General features: G+C 37.3%; 1 protein-coding gene across 1 annotated transcript in view; it reads right to left on the bottom strand.

Moving 5' to 3' along the window:
- Positions 1–14,126: 14,126 nt before the first annotated feature.
- The window catches only part of LOC120869234 (coiled-coil domain-containing protein 7-like), a 21,693-nt gene continuing 10,794 nt past the window's right edge, over positions 14,127–25,025 (bottom strand). Inside the window, exons 4-6 of the mRNA XM_040248368.1 lie at positions 20,710–20,793; positions 17,384–17,473; positions 14,127–14,350 (exon numbers count right to left, since the gene is read on the bottom strand). Of these exons, the coding sequence (XP_040104302.1) occupies positions 14,202–14,350; positions 17,384–17,473; positions 20,710–20,793 (323 nt within the window). The 3' untranslated portion in view covers positions 14,127–14,201. The remainder of the gene's footprint in view (positions 14,351–17,383; positions 17,474–20,709; positions 20,794–25,025) is intronic.

The raw sequence follows: 25,025 nt of genomic DNA, 5'->3' as shown, positions 1-25,025 counted from the left end.
ATTTAACAGAGGCCTAGTTAAGTGACATACCATTACTTTTACCTTGATAGATAGGTTTTCTAGTTGTAGCAGTCACAGTGGACAGAGTCTCTTCATGTTCAATTTTCTTTTTTTTTAAGGTTGATTTTTTTTGATGCCCTAAAAAAAAATGAGGATGGTGTTATAACCTAGAAATTACCTCATTTAAACTTTGAAAAAATTAAAATAAATCTTACTAATCTACTTCTAAAGTACAGCTTCTGTGTATTTTTTTCAATATTTTAGATAAAGCAGCTTTACTAACATAAATATTGTCTAATTTTTCCTTGGTGGGTATTTGACCACCTGCCAATGCAGGAGACATAAGAGATGAAAATTCAATCCCTGGGTCAGAAAGATCTCCTGGAGGAGGGCACAGCAACCCACTCTAGCATTCTTGCCTGGAGAATCCCAAGGACAGATGAGCCTGGTGGCCTATAGTCCATAGCGTTGTAAAGAGTCAGACACAACGGAAACAACTTAGCATGTAAGCATAAACAATCGCACTCATTTTGCATGCTAGTAAGGTTACATTCAAAATCCTTCAAGCTAGGCTTCAGCAGTATGTGAACTGAGAACTTCCAGATGTACAAGCTGGGTTTAGAAAAGGCAGAGGAATCAGAGATCAAATTGCCAACATTTGTTGGATCATAGAGAAAGCAAAGGAATTATAGAAAAACATCCACTTCTGCTTCCTTGACTGTGTGGATCACAACAAACCGTGGAAAATTCTTAAAGAGATGGGAATACCAGACCACCTTACCTGTCTCCTGAGAAACCAATTTGTGGGTTGAGAAGCAACAGTTACAACCTTACATGGAACAATGGGTTGGTTCCAAATTGGGAAAGGAGTATGTCAAGGCTATATATTGTCAATCTGCTTATTTAACTTATATGCAGAGTATACCATGTGAAATGCTGGGCTAGATGACTCATAAACTAGAATCAAGACTGCCAGTAGAAATATCAACAACCTCAGATATGCGTATGATAATCACTTCAATGGCTAAAAGTGAAGAGGAACTAAAGAGCCTCTTGATGAAGGTGAAAGAGGAGAGGAAAAAAAAAACTGGCTCAAAGTACAACATTCAAAAAACTAAGGTCATGGCATCCAGTCCTATCATTTCATGGCAAATAGAAGGGGGAAAAGTGGAAGCAGTGACAGATTTTATTTTCTTGGGCTCCAAAATCACTGCAGACAGTGACTGCAGCCACGAAATTAAAAGATGCTTGTTCCTTGGAAGGAAAGCTGTGACAAATCTAGATAGCATATTAAAAAGCAGAGAGACGTGACTTTGTTGACAAAGGTCCATATAGTTAAAGCTATGGTTTTTCTAGTAGTCACGTATGGATGTAAGAGTTGGACCATAAAGAAGGCTGAGTGCCAAACAAATGATGTTTTTGAACTGTGGTGCTGGAGAAGACTCTTGAGAGTTCCTTGGACTGCAAGGAGATCAAACCAGTCAAGCCTAAAGGAAATAAACCCTGAATATTCTTGGAAGGACTGACGGTGAAGCTCCAATACTTTGGCTATCTGATGTGAAGAGCTGACTCATTGGAAAGGATTCTGATGCTGGGAAAGATTGAAGGCAAAAGAAGAGGGCAGCAGAGGATGAGATGGTTAGATAGCATCACCAACTTAATGGATATAAATTTGAGCAAACTCTGGGAGATAGTGAAGGACAGGGAAGCCTAGCGTGCTGCAATCCATGGGGTTGCAGAGTCAGACATGACTTAGTGACTGAATAACAACAATAACAATAAACATAAACAGTAAGAGTGTGAATCAAGAAAAAAATAATAAAAAACTGTAAAAATGTTAAAGAGGTGTTTTTTTTTAAAAATGGTAGGTCAGCAAAAAAATTTAAGCAGTTAAATAAATTCTCAACTAAAGTTTTTCTCTCTCTATGAAACAGTGTATCTTCATTTTCTAACAAAGAAGTTTGTATTCCTACAGTGAAAAATCTAGTGCTAGAACAGAAGGAAAGTGAAAGTGAAAGTTGCTCAGTAGTGTCCAACTCTTTGTGACCTCATGGAATTCTCCAGACCAGAATACTGGAGTGGGTAGCCTTTCCCTTCTCCAGGGGATCTTCCCAATCCAGGGAATGAACCCAGGTCTCCCACATTGCAGGCAGATTCTTTACCAGCTGAGCCACAAGGGAAGCCCAAGAATACTGGAATGGGTAGCCTATCCCTTCTCCAGGGGATTTTCCCGACCCAGGAATCAAACCAGGGTCTCTTGCATTGCAGGCGGGTTCTTTACCAACTGAGCTATGAGGAAGCCCACAATGGAAGGAGAGATACTAAAAAAGACTGTTTCAAAGATACAAATTTTGAGCACTGTTTAAAAACAAAACTATGTAATAACGAAAACAGTTTCAAAATGGTCACTTGGAGAAAAATAAAAAGAAGAATGCGGCACATTTAGATATACTCTCAAAGTTAGTAGGAAAAAATTGCATTAACGTGCTTAGTTTCTACAATATATATCTTGCATGATTATAAATACCACTGGAGTAATGGATAAGAAAGAGGGTCTGTAAATTAGTTCTTAGACATGAAAGGATTAGACAGTTGGAAGATGGTAATGGAGGAAGAAAAATGAACATATTATTTATCATCCTTCACACTTACCCTCACATTGACTCTTTCTATTGACCCTGCTTAGTGAAAGAAAGTGAAGTTGCTCAGTTATGTCTGACTCTTTGTAACCCCATGGACTGTAGCCTACCAGGCTTCTCTGTCCATGGAATTTTCCAGGCAAGAGGTACTGGAGTGGGTTGCCATTTCCTTCTCCAGGGGATCTTTCTGACCCAGGGATCAAACCTGGATCTCCCACATTGCAGGCAGACACTTTACCATCTGAGCTACCAGGGAAGCTCATTGACCCTGCTTGGGACTGATAAAAAGAGGAATATTTATATATAAGGAAGAGGATTATAAGATGCATTTATCTCAGTCATCTGCAGGAAAGGAATGTTGAAAAAAAATAATGTTGAAAAAAATGAAATAATGTTGAAAAAAATAATGGGAGTTCCAATTTAGTAGTGGTGGGTAAAGGAGCCATGCCAGAGACACCACTCATCCCCTAAGAATGCATATATGTCAGATGAACTTACTTTAGCATTCATTTTCACTTATTTCTGTTAAACTGGTTATATGACTAAGGCTAGTACAATCTGGTGGAGAAGGCAATGGCACCCCACTCCAGTACTCCTGCCTGGAAAATCCCATGGATGGAGGAGTCTGGAAGGCTGCAGTCCATGGGGTCGCTGAGAGTCTCACACGACTGAGCGACTTCACTTTCACTTTTCACTTTCATGCATTGGAGGAGGAAATGGCAACCCACTCCAGTGTTCTTGCCTGGAGAATCCCAGGGATGGGGAAGCCTGGTGGGCTGCTGTCTATGGGGTCACACAGAGTTGGACACGACCGAGGTGACTTAGCAGCTTAGCAGCAGCAGTACAATCGGTAATTTACATATAATCAAACCTTTATTCATTAAAAACATCATATTGTACAATAAAAATATTATGAATTACCTGAATACTCTTTAGTCAGTGAAGGAAAATTGATGGCTTTATAAAAACCTGACCCAGTCTTAGATGGTCTATGAAGTACTTTTGGGGGTTCAGTCATGTAAGATGAAAAGTCCTCAAAAGATACATCTAGAAATATTTAGAAAATATGTTAGCTGTGAGATGGATCATATTCATAACTATTTTTATTTTTAATACACAATAAGTTGTCAATAAAAATAAAGAAGTTTATATAATGAAAATTAATTTTTTGGAACATTAACTCAATTAGAATTATAAAGATATATATTTAGAAGATTAGTTTGGAGATCAGAGCTAAATAAAAGAAGCAAGTCACAAAAAGCCTCATTATAATAGAGACAGGAATTAGATAAGTTGATGCTTAGGGCTGGGGGAATATAAGGATTAGAGCACACAAGTAGTAGAATTATATTTTCAAAGTGCTGAAAGCAAGAATTCACAATCATGAATTTTATAACTAGAAAAACTATCATTCAAATATAAAGATGAAACAAACCGTACCCAGATTAAAACAAACAAACAAACAAACAAAACCCAAGAGATTTTGTTTTTATACTACCAGCCATGTCTTAAAAGAAATACTAAAGGGAATCAGTTCAGTTCAGCTACTCAGTCATGTCCGACAATTTGGGACCCCATGGACTGCAGCAGGCCAGGCCTCCCTGTCCATCACCAACTCACAGAGTTTACTCAAATTCATGTCTGTTGAGTCAGTGATGCCATTCAACCATCTCATCCTCTGTCCATCCCCATCTCCTCCTGCCTTCAAACTTTCCCAGCATCAGGGGCTTTTCCAGTGAGTTAGTTCTTCCTATCAGGTGGCCAAAGTATTGCAGTTTCAGCTTCAGCATCAGTCCTTCCAATCAATATATAGGACTGATTTCCTTCAGAATGGACTGGTTGGATCTCCTTGCAGACCAAGGGACTCTCAAGAGTCTTCTCTAACACCACAGTTCAAAAGCATCAATTCTTGGGCACTCAGCTTTCTTTATAGTCCACTCTCACATCCATATTGGAAAAACCATAGCTTTGACTAGACAGACCTTTGTTGGTAAAGTAATGTCTCCAATTTTTAATATGCTGTCTAGGTAGGTTATAACTTCTTCCGAGGAACAAGTGTCTTTTAATTTCATGGCTGCAGTCACCATTAGCAGTGATTTTGGAAGTCAAAAAATAAAGTCTGTCACTATTTCCCTATTTATTTGCCATGAAGTGATGAGACCAGATGCCATGATACTAGTTTTCTGAATGTTGAGCTTTATGACAACATTTTAACTCTCCTCTTTCACTTTCATCAAGAGGCTCTTTAGTTTGTTTTCTGCTAAAAGGGTGGTGTCATCTGCATATCTGAGGTTATTTATATTTTGCCCAGCAATCTTGATTCCAGCTTATACTTCATCCAGCCCAGCGTTTCTCAAGATGTTCTGCATATGTTAAATAAGCAGGGTGACAATATACAGCCTTGATGTAATCCTTTTCCTATTTGGAACCAGTCTGTTTTTTCATGTCCAGTTGTAACTGTTGCTTCCTGACTTGCATACAGACTTCTCAAGAGGCAGGTCAGGTGGTCTGCTATTCTCATCTCTTTCAGAATTTTCCACAGTTTCTTGTTTGCAAAGGCTTTTGCATAGTCAATAAAGAGAAGTAGATGTTTTTCTGGAACTCTCTTGCTTTTTCGATGATCCAACAGATGTTGGCAATTTGATCTTTTGTTCCTCTGCCTTTTCAAAATCGAGGTTGAACATTTGGAAATTCATGGTTCATGTACGGTTGAAACCTGGCTTGGAGAATTTTGAGCATTACTTTACTAGCATGTGAGATGAGTGCAATTTTGTGGTAGTATGAGCACTATTTGGCATTGACTTTCTTTGTGAATGGAATGAAAACTGACCTTTTCCAGTCCTGTGGCCACTGCTGAGTTTTCCAAATTTACTGGCATACTGAGTGCAGCACTTTCAGAGCATCATCTTTTAAGATTTGAAATAGCTCCACTGGAATTCCATCACCTCCACTAGCTTTGTTCATAGTGATGCTTCCTAAGGCCCCCATGACTTCACATTCCAGGATGTCTGGCTCTAGGTGAGTGATCATACCATCGTGGTTACCTGGGACATGAAGATCTTTTTCATATAGTTCTTCTGTGTATTCCTGCCAACTCTGTTTAATATCTTCTGCTTCTGTTAGGTCCATACCATTTCTGTCCTTTATTTTGCCCATCTTTGCATGAAATTTCCCTTGGTATCTCTAATTTTGTTGAAGAGATCTCTAGTCTTTTCCATTCTATTGTTTTCCTCTATTTCTTTGCATTGATCACTGAGGAAGGCTTTCTTACCTCTCCTTGTTATTCTTTGGAACTCTGCATTCAAATGGGTATATCTTTCCTTTTCTCCTTTGCCTTTTGCTTCTCTTCTTTTCATAGCTGTTTGTAAGGCCTCCTCAGACAACCATTTTACATTTTTGCATTTTTTTTTTCACCTTGGGGATGGTCTTGATCCCTGCCTCCTGTACAATGTCACGAACCTCCATCCATAGTTCATCAGGCACTCTATCTATCAGATCTAGTCCCTTGAATCTATTTCTCACTTCTGCTGTATAATCATAAGGGATTTGATTTAGGTCATACCTACTTTCTTCAATTTAAGTCTGAATTTGGCAATAAGGAGTTCATGATCTGAGCCACAGTTGGCTCCCAGTCTTTTCCTGCTGACTGTATAGAGCTTCTCCATCTTTGGCAGCAAAGAATATAATCAATCTGATTTTGGTGTTGATCATTTGGTGATGTCCACGTGTAGACATGGACGTATCTTTTCTTGTGTTGGTGTAAGAGGATGTTTGCTCTGACCAGTGGGTTCTCTTGGCAAAACTCTATTAGCCTTTGCCCTGCTTCATCTGTATTCCAAGGCCAAATTTGCCTGTTACTCCAAAGTAGGAAGTCCCCTATAATGAAAATAACATTTTTTGGGGGGGTGTTAGTTCTAGAATGTCTTGTAGGTCATCATAGAACCGTTTAGCTTCTTCAGCATTACTGGTTGGGGCATAGAAGCTGGTTGGATTACTGTGATATTGAATGGTCTGCCTTGGAAACAAACAGAGATCATTCTGTAGTTTTTGAGATACACCTAAGTACTGCATTTCAGACCTTTTTGTTGATTATTAGGGCTTTCTTCTAACAAAAGAAGAAATCTAAGAAATCTCCCATTTCTTCTAAGGGACTCTTGCCCACAGTAGTAGATATAATGGTCATCTGAGTTAAATTCACTCATTCCAGTCCATTTTAGTTCGCAGATTCCTGAAATGTTGACATTTACTCTTGCCGTCTCCTGTTTGACCACTTCCAATTTGCCTTGATCCATGAACCTAACATTCCAGGTTCCTATGCAATATTGCTCTTTACAGCATCGAACTTTACTTCTATCACCAGTCACATCCACAACTGTGTGTTTTTACTTTGGCTCCATCTCTTCATTCTTTCTGGAGTTATTTCTCCACTGATCTCCAGTAGCATATTGGGCACCTATCGACCTGGGGAGTTTCTCTTTCAGAGTCCTATCTTTTTGCCTTTTCATACTGTTCATGGGGTTCTCAAGGCAAGAATACTTAAATGGTTTGCCATTCTCTTCTCCAGTGGACCATGTTTTGTCAGAACTGTCCACCATGACCCGTCCATCTTGGGTGGCCCTACACGGCATGGCTCATAGTTTCATTGAGTTAGACAAGGCTGTGGTCCATGTGATCAGATTGGTTAGTTTTCTGTGACTGTGGTTTTCAGTCTGTCTGCCCTTTGATGGAAAACAATAAGAGGCTTATGGAAACTTTCTGATGGGAGAGACTGACTGAGGGGGAAACTAAAGGGAATACTTCAGGCTGAAACAAAAAACAACAGAAGGTAACTCAAATCCACATGAAGAAATAAAAAAGTACCTTAAAGGTAATTATATAGGTAAATATAAATGACAATATACATTTCTACCTCTTCTTCAATTAACTGATTAAGAAGACTACGTCATAAAACTATACTGCTGGACATACAAAATAAAACTTAATTTTATTTCTATATAAGTGTACACAATAATCCAAAAACTTAATTAAGGGAACAGTTTTATTTGTGAAAGCACCAAAAATAATAAAATAGTAATAAATTCCACAGAGGGGAATAGCTTATAGTAAATCTTAAAAAACATTGCTGAAGGAAATTAAAGAAATCTAAATAAATAAACTCAGTGTCAACAGATTAGCTAAATAGTATTCCTCTGTGTGTGTATGTGTATATATATATGAACATTGTAAAACTGAAAAAAGAATATGTCAAGGCTGTATATTGTCACCCTGCTTGTTTAACTTATATGCAGAGTATATCATGTGACATGCTGGGCTGGATGACTCACAAGCTGGAATCAAGACCATTGGGAAAAATATCAACAACCTTAGATATGCAGATGTTATCACTCTAATGGCAAAAAGTGAAGAGGAACTAAAGAGCCTCTTGATGAAAGTGGAAGAGGAGAGTGAAAGAGCTGGCTTAAAATTCAACATTCATAAAACAACGATCATGGCATCAAGTCTCATCACTTCATGGCAAATAGATGGGGAAAAAGTGGAAACAATGACAGATTTTATTTTCTTGGATTTCAGAAGTGCTGCACTCAGTAAGCCAGTAAATATGGAAAACTCAGCAGTGGCCACAGGACTGGAAAAGGTCAGTTTTCATTCCAATTCCAAAGATGGGCAATTGTAAAGAATGTTCAAACTATCACACAACTGTACTCATTTCACATGCTAACAAGGCAATACTGTAAATCCTTCAAGCTAGGCTTCAACAGTACATGAATTGAGAACTTCCAGATATATAAGCTGGATTTAGAAAAGGCAGAGGAACCAGTGATCAAATTACCAACATCTGCTGGATCATAGAAAAAGCAAGAGAATTCCAGAAAAACATCTACTTCTGCTTCCTTGACTACGCTAAAGCCTTTGACTGTGTGGATCAGAACAAACTGTGAAAAATTCTTAAAGAGGTGGGAATACCAGACCACCTTACCTGCCTCCTGAGAAACCCATATGCAGGTCAAGAAGCAACAGAACAGGACATGGAACAACAGACTGGTTCAAAATTGGGAAAAAGAGTATGTCAAGGCTGTATGTTGCCATCCTGCTTATTTAACTTATATGTAGAGTACATCATGTGACATGCCCGGCTGGATGAATCACAAGCTGGAATCAAGATTGGTGGGAGAAATATCAACAACGTCAGATATGCAGATGACACCACCCAAATGGCAGAAAGCAAAGAGGAAATAAAGAGCCTCTTGATGGGGGGTGAAAGCAAGTGAAAAAGCTGGCTTAAAACTCAACATTCAAAAAACAAAGATCATGGCATCTGGCCCTATGACTTCATGGCAAATAGATGGGGAAACAATGGAAACAGTGACAGACTTTCTTTTCTTGGGCTCCAAAATCATTGCAGATGGTTACTGCAGGTACGAAACTAAAAGTCGCTTGCTCCTTGGAAGAAAACTCATGACAAACCTAGACAGTGTATTAAAAAGCAGACACATCACTTTGCCTACAAAGGTCCATATAGTCAAACTATAGTTTTTCCAGCAGTCATGTACAGATGTGACAGATGAACCATGAAAAGGCTGAGAGCTGAAGAATTGATGCTTTTGAACTGTGGTGCTGGAGAAGACTCCTTAGAGTTCCTTGAACTGCAAGGAGATGAAACTAGTCAATCCTAAAGGAAATCAACCCTGAATATTCATTGGAAGGACTGATGCTGAAGCAGAAGTGCCAGGACTTTGGCTACCTGATATGAAGAGCCAACTCACTGGAAAAGACCCTGATGCTGGGAAATATTGAGGGCAGGAGAAGAAGGGGACAATAGAGGATGACATGGTTGGATTGCATCATTGAGTCAATGGATATGAGTCTGAGCAAACTTAGGGAGATAGTGAAGGACTGAGAAGCCTGGTAGGGTGCAGTTCATAGTGTCGCAGAGTCAGACTTAGTGACTGATCAACATATACGAAGTAAAAGTTATTTTAAATTCTTTATTGGGTAAATTACAGATCTCCATGTCTTTGGGGTTCATTTCTGGAAGATTATTGTGATCTTTTGGTAGTATCACATTGCCTTGATTCTTTGTGTTCCTTGGGCTTTAGTGTGTTGTCTTCACATCTGAAGCAGCAGTCCCCTCCTTCAGACTTACTATTGCCTTCAGGGCAGAAGTGCTTTCCATCAGCCCTGTTAGAGACCTGGAGGTTTTCTCAGACCTTGAGTGGATACACCTGCTCACATTTCTTGCTCCCTCTTGTGGCAGAATTAAGCTTGTATATCATCTCTGGATTCTGCAATGCACCAGGTCCAATGCTGATAACCTCCCTTTTGTTTCTCTAAAGTGGTGCTACATTTCAAGTTTCTGGTTTCTCTCTGCTCCACAGACACTGGCTTGCTTTAGGAAAGTGCTCCATAGCTGTCCAACAAAGACTGCTCTGGCTGCCACACTCCGGAGCATCCACAGGGAGGTGGCTGCAGAATGAGGGCATGTGGATGAGGCATGCCTGACCCTGGGGGAGCTACAGGCCAGCTGGGGGTATCTGCAGGTGAGGCTATCCCAGAAAGTTCATAGGTGGGCTTTCTGATGGAGTTCACAGCGTAGTCAGAAGGAAACCAATTCCTTTAATGCTCTCCAAAAATCTTATCTGCCTCTCTCGTGACCTCATATTGTTCTGTAACTTAGTGGTCTGAATGCTACAGGAGAGAAATGAGTCTTTTTGGCTGAACCCCAAACAGCTGTGGAAGCCTGGTGCTCATTCACTTGCTCTTCCTCTGACCTACCTCTCACCCCCTCACAGGATGGCTTTTGCTTGGCCCTACCGCTGCCATCTTAGGGAAGGTCGCAAAGTCAAACTGTTCCTCTTATCCACTCTAATGTGTCCAAACTCATCTTTTGCTCCAATGGAGTGCTGGAAATTCTCCTTGAGAAACCCAGACTTCCATTAAGGCTCTCTTGTCTGTGATTACTGCCCCAGTCAGGGTTATCCAGATTCTCCTGGACCATGGCCAAGAGGAGCTGGAACCAGTTCATAAGCTACTGAAGGGTCCACAGTCAGAATGGAGGTCTGTCTTCCTATGACCCGATGCACAGGCATATGGAAATCCTCCAAGTCCCTTGGTGAATGATGCTGGATCCCAGACTCCCACAATGTCACTTTTGTTCATGGATACATGATAAATTTTTATTGTTGATAAGTGGTAGATTAGGAGCAGTATCCTATGCCATCATGATGCTGATGTCACCTGTCATACCTCTGCAGTACAGTCAGTTCTGCATTCCCTTCTGGGTTTATTTGTTGCATTATTTTTGGCCATGCAAATTGGCATGCAGGATCTTAGTTCCTGATCATGGATTGAACCGACACCCTCTCAGTGGAAGCATGGAGTCTTAACCACAGGACTACCAGTGAAGTTCCTGGTTTGTTTCTGAATGCATATTTTGTAGAGAAAATTATAATTAAAATATAATCAAATGATGGAAAAGATGACCTAAGTGTATGGCTCACTGATATATGCCTGTTTTTTCCCCCACATTTTATAGGGGAGTGTCTACTGTGGTGTTAGTTGCTCAGTCGTGTCTGACTCTGTGATCCCAAGGACCGTAGCCTCCTCTGTACATGGAATTCTTCAAGCAAGAATACTAGAGTGGGTAGTTTTTCCCTTCTCTAGGGGATCTTCCTGACTCAGAGAACGAACTAGGGTCTTCTGCATTACAGGAGAATTCTTTACCATCTGAGCCACCAGGAAACTTTGGAGTCTATCCTTGTCTGTGCTATTGTATTGAATGTGTGTGTTTTTTGGGAAGTCACATCACAGGAGCTGCCTCTGAAAGAGATTATAGATCCTAAGACAGTGGTATTTGGCACTGATATAAAATTTTAATGAGAATTTGTGGAATTCTTGGAAGAGCACATGTATTTTGCATGGGAGGGGGGTAGGAATCATGGGTATTTGCAACCAGAAGGAGTGCTGGTGGACTGGATTCAATAACAGGCTCAACGTGTTCTTGACTACCTGTATTCATGTGCTCCCACACAACTCTGATCTTGGTAATATGACTTCAGTGAATGCAAGAAAAGCAGACAAATGCAGGCAGAGACTTGAAAATTGCTTGTGCATTGATTCAGATTTGCCCGCATGCTGTGCTAAGGATCCGAGGTTACAATGTGAAGACCCCTAAGCCAACAAAATGAAAGATAAGAGACATGTAGCGAGGTCACCTCCAGTAACACTTGAGAAGCTTATTTATCTTAGGATCCAAACCACTCTTTTACATTCTGCTTTGTGGTACTGGATCTGGGATTCTAAAATCTACATTTATGCTTTGCCAGGTAGCACCAAGTTAGGGTGTGCAAACAGGGTCTGCTAGAGGGAGACTTTTGGAAAAGAACCAAGGAATTTGTTTCTCCCACTTGGTTACCAATGGGCTTCCCAAGAGCTCATGTCCCTTTTCAGTTCTGGTGAACATCATGCCAGCAAAGTATCTTTTCCCCAGGAGCAGAAATTCTTTCCATGGCACAAATTGTTGGTATTCTTTGCAACATTAGAACAAGTTTTATTAAACTCTCACCACCCGAGACACTAGCAGTGCTTTGTCTTCAGAAGTACATAGGAGACTTCCTGAAAAATCAGAGATACCAGCACCAGCCAAGCAACACCCTATACTGAAGTCTCTTTCAGCCCTAATAGTGGAAACTTCTGAAACTGCTTTCTCCATGTCCCAGCTCAAACCAGTCTACATTGCTAACTCCCAAATCATGAACTATATAAATAGCTATGTTTTAGGCTAAATAGTTTTCTTGGTAGTTATCCAGTAAAATAACACTAACAAATGTGGGGAAAATTAAAATTAGATTGAGATATGAGAGATATGATTTAATAACTTTAGGCATAAATGGAAAAAAGCGAATAAAAACCCACTAATCTATATGGCTGAAGGTTATTCAGAGAAAAGTATATTTTTCCTCAATTGCTGGTAAAAATGTTAACAGCCCTTTAGGTAAACAATCTGAAAGTATTTTTCAATATTAAAAACTTATAAATGCTTTAACAATATCAATCCTAAGATACTACCTGAAAGAGATAAAAATATTCATATGTAAGAATAGATATTCATGGACACATATAGTAGGGTGAAAAGTGTACAAAGTCAATGACCTTCAATAGAAGAATGATTAACTAAAGAATTCTATATTATGAAATATACTGCCAGTAAAAAGGAGAAAGTAAAGTTATTTCATTTTCAGGCTTGCAAGGGTTTATCTAAGATATTTCTGAAGAAAAAGTAAGATACAAAAAGAAGGAAAAATATACCACAAGAACTAGTCTATGTAATTATACAGTATTTTAAATTCTTTATATATAAATTTTACCTTCATCATCAAAGGGTGATAAAGTAATTATTTTTGTTTTATATTTACTTGGTGCAACATGTCCGGCATAGACATTTTCTTGCTGTAAAAATGTATTTTTGCCTTTAAGTAAATCTATAATAAAATTTAAAAAGAAAAATTATATGAAGTCTGAACATTCATATACTACTCTCTAAACCCCATGTATTAGTCTTTATGCATTTGTAATGTTTCCCTCCCATAGTTTAGTCACTTGTTGATGACTATTACTCTAGTTTCTATATATACTTCATCATTTTCTCTTCCTTGTCTTTATTCTGTGTTCCTTGGTAGCGTCCTGCTTTTTCTTTTCCAACTTCACTGAGGTATACTTAGTATATAAAAACACTGCCCAGATGTAATGTGTTCATTTTGATGAATTTTAAAATAGCCATACAGCCTCTGAAGTCATCATCACAATCAAGGCAATAAACATGTCTATCACCTATAAGAGACTTCTCCTGTCTCTTTGCTTTTTTATGTGTATCTCATAAAAACACTTAGCACAAAGCACTCATGTCTTAACAAATTTTACATGCACAATATTTCATTGTTAATTATAGATGTAAAATGTTTTACAGAAGATCTCTAGAATTTACTCAACTAATATAAATGTGACTTTATATCCATTGAACAACTATCCACTTCTCTCTACCCCTAGCCCCTGGAAACAACTATTTTATTCTCTGGTTCTGTGAGTTTGACTACTGATAAAATGCTAGATTAAAAATGTATTTTAAAAAGTATTGCTGAGATGGCATAAAAACATTCTCTAGAGACTAGAAAGGAATTAAAGCATTTAACTTGAGACTTTCTGCTAAAAAGGGGTATGTATATTTGTATGCATGTACGTTTTTTATAAATTTGACTGACCTACAGTAATGTGGGTAGTGAGGAGGAAGATAGGTGGGAAGTTTCACAATAAAGAATAATCAAATAATAAAGAGAGCACAATAAATAGTTTAGAATATATTTGTATAGAGCATCATTATATATTCTTTATGACTGTGTGTTAAAAAAAAAGCTGAGAAAAGGATTGGGATTGTAAAATCATACAAGGGAACCATTATTAGAATATTGCGTGTTTTCTGTAAACTTTCTTATTTTCTGGATGTTTAAAATATTTTATAGAATAAAATTTTAAAAACATATTACAAAAGTAATCTAAATAATTAGATATCTATTTTATATTGTTATATCTTTTACCTTGATTGTCAACTTGTGAAAAATTGATCACGTTCATTGAGAATTTACTTCCTGTGATGTGCCCAGTAAAAAAGTCTTTTTGATGTTGTGTGGACTTATCTTTGTCTTTAAATAAATTCACTCCTAATGTAAAATTTAAAGAGAAAAATTTCACAAAGACATTATAACTATTTGTACACTACTCCCCATCCTTCACACATTGTTCTTCATTTCGGTACCTGTAAATTTTTCTTTCCACATATAAGTGGCCACTTTTCTATCACTCCAATTTCTATAAACAATTTCTTCATTTTCTCTTCCTTTTTGTTGTTCTGTTTTCTTAGATAGCATCTCACTTAATTTCAAAATTTAATCCAATCACCTTTTATATTCATTTCTATATTTGCATATTTATTTCTACATTTGATCTGTATTCTCCTTTCAGTACCTTTTCCCTTAACAATTTATATTGTTCAAATTTTATTCAGGGCATTCAATTATAAACTCCTCATTAATAAGTAAGTATAAAATAATTAATTAAATTAATTTCATTCTTAAGATGCATGACATTTCAAATTGGATGTAAATGAGAGCAAATTCTTGGTATGCTTAAGGTTGTTATTCAAAATTGAGAAGGATTAACAAGCAACACTGAAGCCGAAGGAATTGAAAGAACCTACATAAAAATACTCTGAAAATTAAAGACATGAGAAAATGTCTTATCATAATATACCAAATTTATCACAGCAAAACAGAAAACAAATTTAACTTCTTAGTTCCTACAATTTCAGTTTTACACTTCTAGCTTTTTCTCAGTTAAAAGTTGTCAGTAAATAATTTTTATTTGATTATTTTTAACAGTTTTTTTTTCAGGAATAGAAGTGAGATTATAACAAAATAAAGTATTCAAAAGTAAAGTTTCATAAATCTCACTTTAAATGTTAAATTTCAGTGAAAACACATATTTTGGTGCTTTAATCTGAGGATTCAGCTACTTTCAAATTCTGACTTTCAGCATCACTTTTGCAAAAAGTTCAATCTTTCACCAAAGAAAAATGTATCTAACCCTGTTACTCCAGGACTAAAGCTGTCTGTGAATTGTAAACTCAGCTAGAGAACTTTACTTTAGTAGAGATATAAATTTACACACAAGACTAATTATGTAGAGAAAATTGAATAAAATAACTGCTACACTCCTATTCTTATACCACTTATCAACTATCTTTTTTGCTTTTTCAATTTTAAATCAACACTCTTTTCTAAGCCAGCAAGAAAGTGAGTAGATTAGCAGTTTGAAATATTTAAACCAAGCGTATTCTAAGGTCATGAGAGCATTGGATTATATGAATTACTTTCCAAATGTATGAGCTTACAGCTAAACAATATCTAGGTAAACTTCCACTGACAGCAAATACAAGACTTTAATACTAATTAGATGAAATTTATGAAGATTACTTCCCATTTACATACAGTTATTGCTATCATTAGTTAAATCATAGAGAAGACATAAGCCATAAATATTGGACTTGACAAATTCTTGTTCTTACCAGGGTGACTTTTATGATGTGTCTTGATTTGACTAGTTTCTTTTCCACTTTCAACAGTATATGTCATATATATTTCTATCAGTTGCTATAGATATAAAATAAATTTCAAAACACTTTCTAAGGTAACCATTAACACACATGTATGTGTGTCTGTGTATGCAGTACTAAGCTATTCAGTACTTGTTATTATGGAAGTTATTATGGAAGACAATCTGCACTGCACAATCATAAAACATTAGAATTTGAAGGGCTCTTAGCAATCATATAAGCCTCATGATATAGAAGCTTAGAGATATTTTGAGATTTGATTGAGAACTCACACCAAGAAAATACAAAATTGAGCACAAGCTGAGGCCGCATAATTCCTTAACCAGTGCTTTTTCTACATGATGCCATGTCTCACACAAACCTTAATCATCTTGGGGAGTTCACATTAATGATATAACTGCCAAGTTTACACTAAGAGGACACTCATCCTTTAAGAATATACCTATGAGTGGAACATGGGCATTTTTCTCTTGCCCACTGGTCAAGTTTCAAACCATGGTCACAGAAAGTTACTGCCAGGCAGAAATTCTTTGATTTTCTTAAGAGTGCTTTATGCCATTTTTAAGGTTATGTAAGTCCAGTAGACAGTAATGATGCAGAAGAATAACAAGATACTCTGTGGTCTAAGAAAAACTGCCTATCAGGTCATCTTACAATGTATACTTTTCTGCTGGGGAGGGGGAAGTGGGTAACTCTGCAGCAGTACCAGCACTGGGACTGCATCCCACTCCCTTTGAGTTTTTGTGTGATTTCAAGATTTGGCAGGATTTAGTAACTACAAACTAGGTCAAAGGAGAGGAAACTGCATGAAAGTTATTAAACAAAAATTCATATTGAAAAAGTGGTAAGTAGGACTGGTGGCTTGGGTCAAATAATGTGTCCAGTGTTTTGTGAATGGAAGGTGGTTCCAAAGAACACATACCAAAAGTTGGAAACCTATCCTGAACCTGAAACCATAAGGCGGATCTTACTATTAATACTTTGTTGTAATGGCTGAGAGCAGGAGAAGGTATTAAAGATCCTACAGAGGAGATATAACTGAGGCTCTCTGGTTTTCTGCCTCCCTTAATATCACACCAAAGATCAAGGAGTGGTGTGTCAAACACCCTTACACCAAGACAAGGGGCAACAAGTGTAAACTATGAACTATGTAACAAGACTACAGATCTCTACTTCACCTGAGATACTGAAAATATGCTTGGTATTTTAATTATATACAGGGAATTAATAAGCAAGGCAATAACTATCTGGAACTTCTTTTAATCCCATTCATAAACTAGACTTTTTGCTTTTCCAAATACAAAGTGACTAGCTTGAAAATTAAAAAAAAAAAAAAGAGTAGCATTTGAAATGCTTTCATTAAGTATATTCCAAGCTCACTATACCACTGAAATTTTGAGGATCACTTTTTAAAAGAAGGAGCTCTGAAATTTAAAATATGTAACTAATTTTCCATTGATAATAACTGCTGGGTTATGAAGATACTGTATCCTGTAATAACAGCATATAGGAACTATAATCAGACTCAAACTCAAACTCTGGAAAAGATAAATAGGCCAGAATAGACTTGCAGTATTCTTACTTTTACCAGGATGACTCTTGGATTGTGTCTTGATACCACTCTTTAGCATACTTCTTCCAACAGCATCTGGGAAGTGCTCTGTATCAGTGTCTATAGCAATAAACAGTTTCAAAACATAAGGTAAATATCAACATGTAGTTGTGTGAGTTTGTGTGTAATATTCCTTTAATTAGCATTTTATTATAGAAGAAGAATTATAATGAAATGTCTTACTTACAGAATCAAAACACCTTAGAATTGGGAGAGCCACTGGCAACCATATAAGCCTCATTATATTGTACCTTAGAAATGTTTATTAGTTTGATTAAGACCACATAGCCAAGTAGTGATAAAAGTGATTCATAGACTGATGCCTCATAATTCTTTAATTAGGGCTTTTCCCATAAAACACAGTCTTTTTGCAAATTTAAGTCATCCTAGAGAGTTTATCTTAATTAATATAACTTTTCATTACATTAAAACTATATTAAAACTACATTGTGTACATTAAAACTACATTCATATGGTAAGAATTATACCTGGTAAGGCCAGACATGACATTTTTTTTTTTTCCTGGGCCAAGTTGCCTGGAAAAAATGATGGCCATCACAGTCACAGAATGTTACTGTAAGGCAGAAATTCTTTGACTTTGTCCAGAAATATTTTAATTCCTTTTTTAAAGGTTATGTAAGTCATGGACATAAATTTGAGCAACCTGTGGGAGGTAGTGAAGGAAAGGAAAGCATGGCATGCTGCAGTCCACGGGGTAGCAAAGAGTTGGACACAACTTAGCGACCAAATAACAACTATAAATCAAAAGACAACAGTGATGGAAAAGTTAACAAGTAATCTGTAGACTGGCACTTTATCCCAGATCTTTTACTTGGGGAAGAGGAAATGGGTAATTTGCATGAACATTAGTATTGGTATTATACCTCTTTCCATTTGAGTCTTTGTGTGATTTTCATCTTTTGATGGATTCAGAAGCAATGATATAGGTTCAATGACAGAAAAAATTTTATTTAAAATAATTTTATATTGCAAAATAAATAATTAGAATTGGTGACTTTGGGTCACCTATTAGGTAAAGATTTTGGTGGGCAAAATTTGGTTCTAATATAGCATATAAGTGAAGGTAGAAACTGTCATATCCAGAATTTATAAACCAGAAGTCCTGCTTTGGAGAAATGACTGAGCCCATGAATATTTCAAGCATGTGCTATCTCCGAGGCAGCACAAATTTATCACCACTGCAATCTAAACAGAGGTGAAGACCATGCGGCATCATTACTAAAACCAAAGATACATTAGATTGAGCATTTGTGAAAGTCACGTGTGCTATGGCAACACATAACATAAAAGATTAGCAGACTCTAGCTGCTGATGTTTCTCCAACAGAAAAAAAATTAGAAGACCTGATTCATTTGATTTGAAAAAGCAAAGGCTTCCTAAGCAAGTAGGGAGGCAATGGGAATAGCCTTTGAGGACAGATTGGGTTAAACACTGGAAGCATCAATGATATGTGGTAAAGAAGCCTAATTTATTCAGAGCCACAATTTTCCTTCTTCACAACATCTTCCCATTGCTTTTAAGTATTTAAAGAAAAATCCTATCCTTCTTGGAGTTTACTATTTTTTTAAAGTTTAACATATAATATGCCCATTTTAAACATGTAATCAATGGTTATTAATATATTTTTAGAATGTGTAACAATCGCCATAGTCAATTTTAGAATCAACTTCAGAGTCAAACTAATTAAATTGTAGGAAAATGCAGAAGCATGACTGACATATAGTTTTATTCCCATTTTTGTGCTACTGAATTACATGTTATATGTATAAAATTAAAGACATTATTAAAATTGTTCTTACGATTATTTATGAACCTATATAATTTTTAAAGAATCTGAGAAACAAAATTAGAGCAAGTTTAGTAAGTATATGTAGTGTTTGTTCTATTAGTTACCATCTAGTGTTATTTACATAATTTTCAGCCATCTTTTCAAATATTTTTACTGCACTCTCTCTCTTCTAGTATTTCCCATTACCTTAAATTCACTGTTTCCTTCTTCAGACTAATTCAATCTCTTCCATTAGGCAGTATTTTCACTTCATTTATTGTATATTTCAACCACATTTGGTTCTTCTACATTTTTATTTTTAGATGATAATATCTAGTTGATGAAATATTTTTATCATATCTTTGTTTTCTTAAAACAAACTTTCCTTTTTCTATTTATAATAACTATTAGGTCATCCCTGTCTGCTAAATCCAACATCCAAGACTCTCACAAGCATATTTTGTTTCCTGCTTTTTCCTGTGCATGGGTCACACTATACTATTTCCTTGCATGTCTTAATTCTTTTTTGCTAATAACTGGACATTTTAGGGGCTTACAGGGTGGCACTAGTGGTAAAGAACCTGCCTGCCAATGCAGGAAACATAAGAGATGTGGGTTCGATCCCTGGGTCGGGAAGATCCTCTGGAGAAAGGCATGGCAACCCGCTCCAGTATTCTTGCCTGCAGAATTCCATGGACAGAGGAACCTGGCGGGCTACAGTCCATGCAGTCGCAAAGAACTGGACATGACTGAAGTGACTTAGCATGGACATTTTAGATAATATATCATAGTATTTCTGGATTCTAATTTGTTTCCCTATATAAGGCTTGTTGTTTAGTGTGTTTGCTTGTTTGTTTGCTTGTTTATTTACAGTGATTTCTCAGAAGTGTCTTACTAACGTCTCTTTTCTCCTGAGGTGTGAAGCCTCACCCATTGCTCCTCAGAGGGCACATCATCAGGCATGCACACAGCAGCCTCTTGGTGTTTGTAGTTACAGGGTTCTGTTCGAATGTCTGTTTTCCTTTTATCTCTATTTAGATGTCTTCTTTTAATATCACAGAAAACACCATAAAGAAATGTGTGTAATGCTGTTACTACAGGTCTAATAAAGAGGGAATTGATAACCACTGAGATGTTATATTCTTCTTATCACATTCCTTAGCTAGCCTTTCTGCACTTGCAAATTCAAGAGAAATGTCTACCTAAGCTGAAAACAGAAAGTGAATAGAATATAATTGGGCAGATTTTTTACCAAGCATATGCTGTTTATTAAAGGACTGTTTTTTATGGATTACATCCTAAGTGAACGAGTTCTACCATTAATAATATGTAGATAGTTTTACATTGATATTTAACATAAAATGAATTTAAGGAAAAAATTCTTGAAAATTTCAGCCCATGTAATATTAAAACATAGATGCTGATGTTATTCGTGACCCTTGTTTAAATATCTCTAGAGAAGATAAGTAAACCTGAACTCTTAGATTTGTAAAATTCCTATTCTTACCAAGGAGATTCCTTGATTGTGTCTTGAATCGTCTCTTTATTACACCTCTTCCAGTTTTACCTGTCAAGCCTTGTATATTAGTCCCTGTAGAAAAGAACAAATTTCAAAACACTTTACAAGGTAACTATTTACACACAAACATGTGTGTGCATTTGCATGTGTGTGTTTGTGCATATGTGTGTGTGTATGATTGACCTAATTAGTATTTGCTGTTATGAAAGATGAGTTATATTGAAATGTCTGGTTTGGAGAATCACAAAACCTTAAATTAGAACAGATGAAGCAATTATTAGTATGTAAGTTACATTATATCGAAGTTTAGATATATTTCGGATATGACCAAAATCAAACATTCAGGGAATGACAAATGGATGTACCACTTTGTGCCTAACCAGTGCCTTTTCTATAATCCTTTTACCAGTATCTTTTCTTTAACCATGTTTATTTCCTTAACCAGTGATTTTTCTATACAATGCTCTCTTTTACACAAGCTGAAATCATTCCAGAGAATTTATGATAGTAATATAATTTCCAGGTTCGTATCAAAAGTAAAGTTACTCTGTAAGGACGCTCCCAATGAGGCACAACTTCACATTTTTTTCCCCCATCAGGACAAGATATAAACAAGGGTCTTCTTAGTCATAGAAACTTACCATGAGTCAGAAATTCTTTGACTTACCCAGGAAAATTTTAATTCCCTTTTAGGGTACATAACTGTAAATCATGTGGGTATCACTGACTTAAAGAAAAAGTGCCTCTGGGGTTCCTTGGGCATATACATTTCATGTCTTGCAAGGAGGAAATGGCAATATTTGTACCAGAACCAGGACTCTGATAGGATCCATTTCCATTTGAATTTTTATGTGGTCTAAAGTTTTTGCTATAATTGACAGCAATTAACCAAGATTGGATGACATAAAAAATACATGAAAATTAATTTAAAGATATTCATACTGAGAAAGGGATAATGAGGATTGGGAACCTAAAGGTCATGCAAGCAGTTGCATTTTGATGCTAGTGGTTTTAACTGGGCTCTGTTTGAATGCCTGTTTCCCTGGATCAAAAAGTTAGTGCATGAAAGTTGGTTCCAGTTGAGCACGTAAATGTAGCTGGAAACCTGTCATGATCCTGACATTATCCAGTAGAAGACTCCTTTGAAAAAAGGGCTGAGCCCATGCATAAATGCAAAAGGCACTATGATTTTGGCAGCCCAAGTGTACTACATTGCATTCTTTACAGAGAAGATACCTCCTGGAACATCAGTAACAAAATGAACAAAAATGAATCAGATTGGCCATGTAAGTCTTCAATAAATAACACTTAGTGGGAGTAATAAAATTTATAGCCACACAAAATTAGGGATTAGCATACATATTTTAGCCACTTTCATCTTCCTCCAGTTAATTAATAAGGAGAATGGAATCATTTGACTCAAGAAAGCAGAGGATCCTTAGATAAGCTGGGAGGCAATCAGAACAGCATTTGATCTCATTGTTGTTCAGTCATTAAGTCATGTCTGACTCTTTGCGACCCCATGGACTGCAGCATGTCAGGCCTCCCTATCCCTCACTGTCTCCCAGAGTTTGCCCAAGTTCATGTCCATTGAGTCGGTGATGCTATCCAACCATCTCATCCTCTGCTGCCCTCTTACTTTGCCTTCAATCTTTTCCAGCATCAGGATCTTTCACAATGAGTTGGCTCTTCACATCAGGTGGCCAGAGAATTGGAGCTTCAGCATTAGTCCTTCCAGTGAGTATTCAGGGTTGATTTCCTTCAGGATTTGATATGGTATATTAACACATATATGGAATCTAGAAAAATGGTACAGATGAACCTATTTCCAGGGCAGGCTTAGAGATGCAGACATAGAGAACAGACTTGGGGACACAGTCGGGGAAGGAGAGGGTGGGGCAAACTGACAGAGCAGCACTGAAATATATAACACTACTTTGTGCAAAATAGATAGCTAGGGGAAAACTGCTGTCTAAAAAGGGAGCTCAGATTGGTACTCTATGACAACCTAGAGGTGTGGGATGGGGATGAAGGGGAAGGAGGCTCACCAGGGAGGGAATATACATATACTTATGGCTGACTCACAGTGCTATACAGGAGAAACCAACAAAACATTTCAAAGCAATTATCCTCCAATTTAAAAAAAGAATAGCATTTGACGGAAGATTGAGTTTAAGCGCTAGGAATTAAAAGGTTTGCACTAGAAAAATCTTTGAAATATCTCAAAGAAAAAGAAATTTAACAAGGCAAAATGGTTGTCTGAGGAGATTGTCTTACAAATAGCTGAGAAAGCAAAAGCAAAGGAGAAAGGGAGAGACATACCCAACTGAATGGAGAGTTCCAAAGAAGAGCAAGGAGAGATAAGAAAGTCTTAAGTGAACAATGCCAAGAAACAGAGGAAAACAATAGAATGGGAAAGACTAGAGATCTCTTCAAGAAAATTAGAGATGCCCAGGGAACATTTCATTCAAAGATGGGCACAATAAAGGATAGAAATGGTAAGGACCTAAGAAATAGAAGAGATTAAGAGGTGGCAAGAATACACAGATACTCTATAAAAAAGTCCAAATGACCCAGATAACCATGATGGTGTGGTCACTCAGCTACAGCCAGACAACCTAGAGTGTGAAGTCAAGTGGGCCTTAGGAAGCATTACTACAAAGAAAGCTATATGAAGTGATGGAATTTCAGCTGAGCTATTGAAAATCTTAAAATGATGTCATTAAAGTGCTGCACTCAATATGCCAGCAAATGAAAACTCAGTAGTGGCCACAGGACTGGAAAAGGTCAGTTTTCATTCCAATTCCAAGGAAAGGCAACGCCAAAGAATGTTCAAACTACCTTATGACTGCACTCGTTTTACATGCTGGAGAGATAATGCTCAAAATCCTTCAAGCTTGGTAAACCAAGACTTTCCAGATGTACAAGCTGGATTTTAAAAAGGCAGAGGAACCAGAGATCAAATTGCCATCCTAGATCATAGAAAAAGCAAGACAATTTCAGAAAATCATTTATTTCTGTTTCCTTGACTATGCTAAAGCCGTTGACTATATGGATCAGAACAAACTATGGAAAATTCTTAAAGAGGTGGGAATACCAGACCATCTTACCTGCCTCCTGAGAAACCTGTATGCAGGTCAAGAAGCAACAATTAGAATGGGACGTGGAACAACAGACTGGTTCAAAGTTGGGAAAGGAGTATGTAAAGGCTGTATGTTGTCACCCTGTTTATTTAACTTATATGCAGAGTACATCATTCAAAATGTCAGGCTGGAAGAATCACAAGCTGGAATCAAGACTGCCGGGAGAAATATCAACAACCTCAGATATGCAGATGACACCACCCTTATGGCAGAAAGTGAAGAGGAACTAAAGAGCCTCTTGATGGAAGTGAAAGCTAGCTTAAACTCAACATTCAAAAACTAAGATCATGACATCTGGTCCTATCATTTCATGGCAAATAAACTGGGGAAAAGATGGAAACAATGACAGATTTTATTTTCTTGGGCTTCAAAATCACTGCAGGTAGTGACTGCAGCCATGAAATGAAAGGACACTTGCTCCTTGCAAGAAAAGCTATGACAAACTTAGACAGTGTATTAAAAAGCAGAGGTATCATTTTGCTGTCAAAGGTCCTTATAGTCAAAGCTGCGGTTTTTCCAGTAGTCATGTATGGATGTGAGAGTTGGACCATAAAGAAGGCTGAGCACTGAAGAATTGATGCTTTCAAACTGTTCTTGAGAGTCCCTTGGACAGCAAGGAGATCAAACCAGTCAATCCTAAAGGAAATCTGTCCTGAATATTCATTGGAAGGACTGATGCTGATGCTCCAATACTTTGGCCACCTGATGTGAAGAGAAGACTCACTGGAAAAGACCCTGATGCTGGGAAAGACTGAAGGCAGGAGGAGAAGGGGGCAACAGAAAATGAGATGGTTTGATTCCATCACTGACTCAGTGTGCAAACTCAGTGAGCAAACTCCAGGAGATGGTAAAGTTCAGGGAAGCCTCCCCGATGTTCAAGCTGGTTTTAGAAAAGGCAGAGGAACCAGAGATCAAATTGCCAACATCTGCTGGATCATGGAAAAAGCAAGAGAGTTCCAGAAAAACATCTATTTCTGCTTTATTGACTATGCCAAAGCCTTTGACTGTGTGGATCACAATCAACTGTGGAAAATTCTGAAAGAGATGGGAATACCAGACCACCTAACCTGCCTCTTGAGAAATCTGTATGCAGGTCAGGAAGCAACAGTTAGAACTGGACATGGAACAACAGACTGGTTCCAAATAGGAAAAGGAGTACGT

This window comes from Oryx dammah, unplaced genomic scaffold (assembly GCF_014754425.2).
Source record: "Oryx dammah isolate SB20612 unplaced genomic scaffold, SCBI_Odam_1.1 HiC_scaffold_10, whole genome shotgun sequence".
Lineage (NCBI taxonomy): Eukaryota > Metazoa > Chordata > Mammalia > Artiodactyla > Bovidae > Oryx > Oryx dammah.
This window is presented reverse-complemented; position numbering and strand designations above follow the sequence as displayed.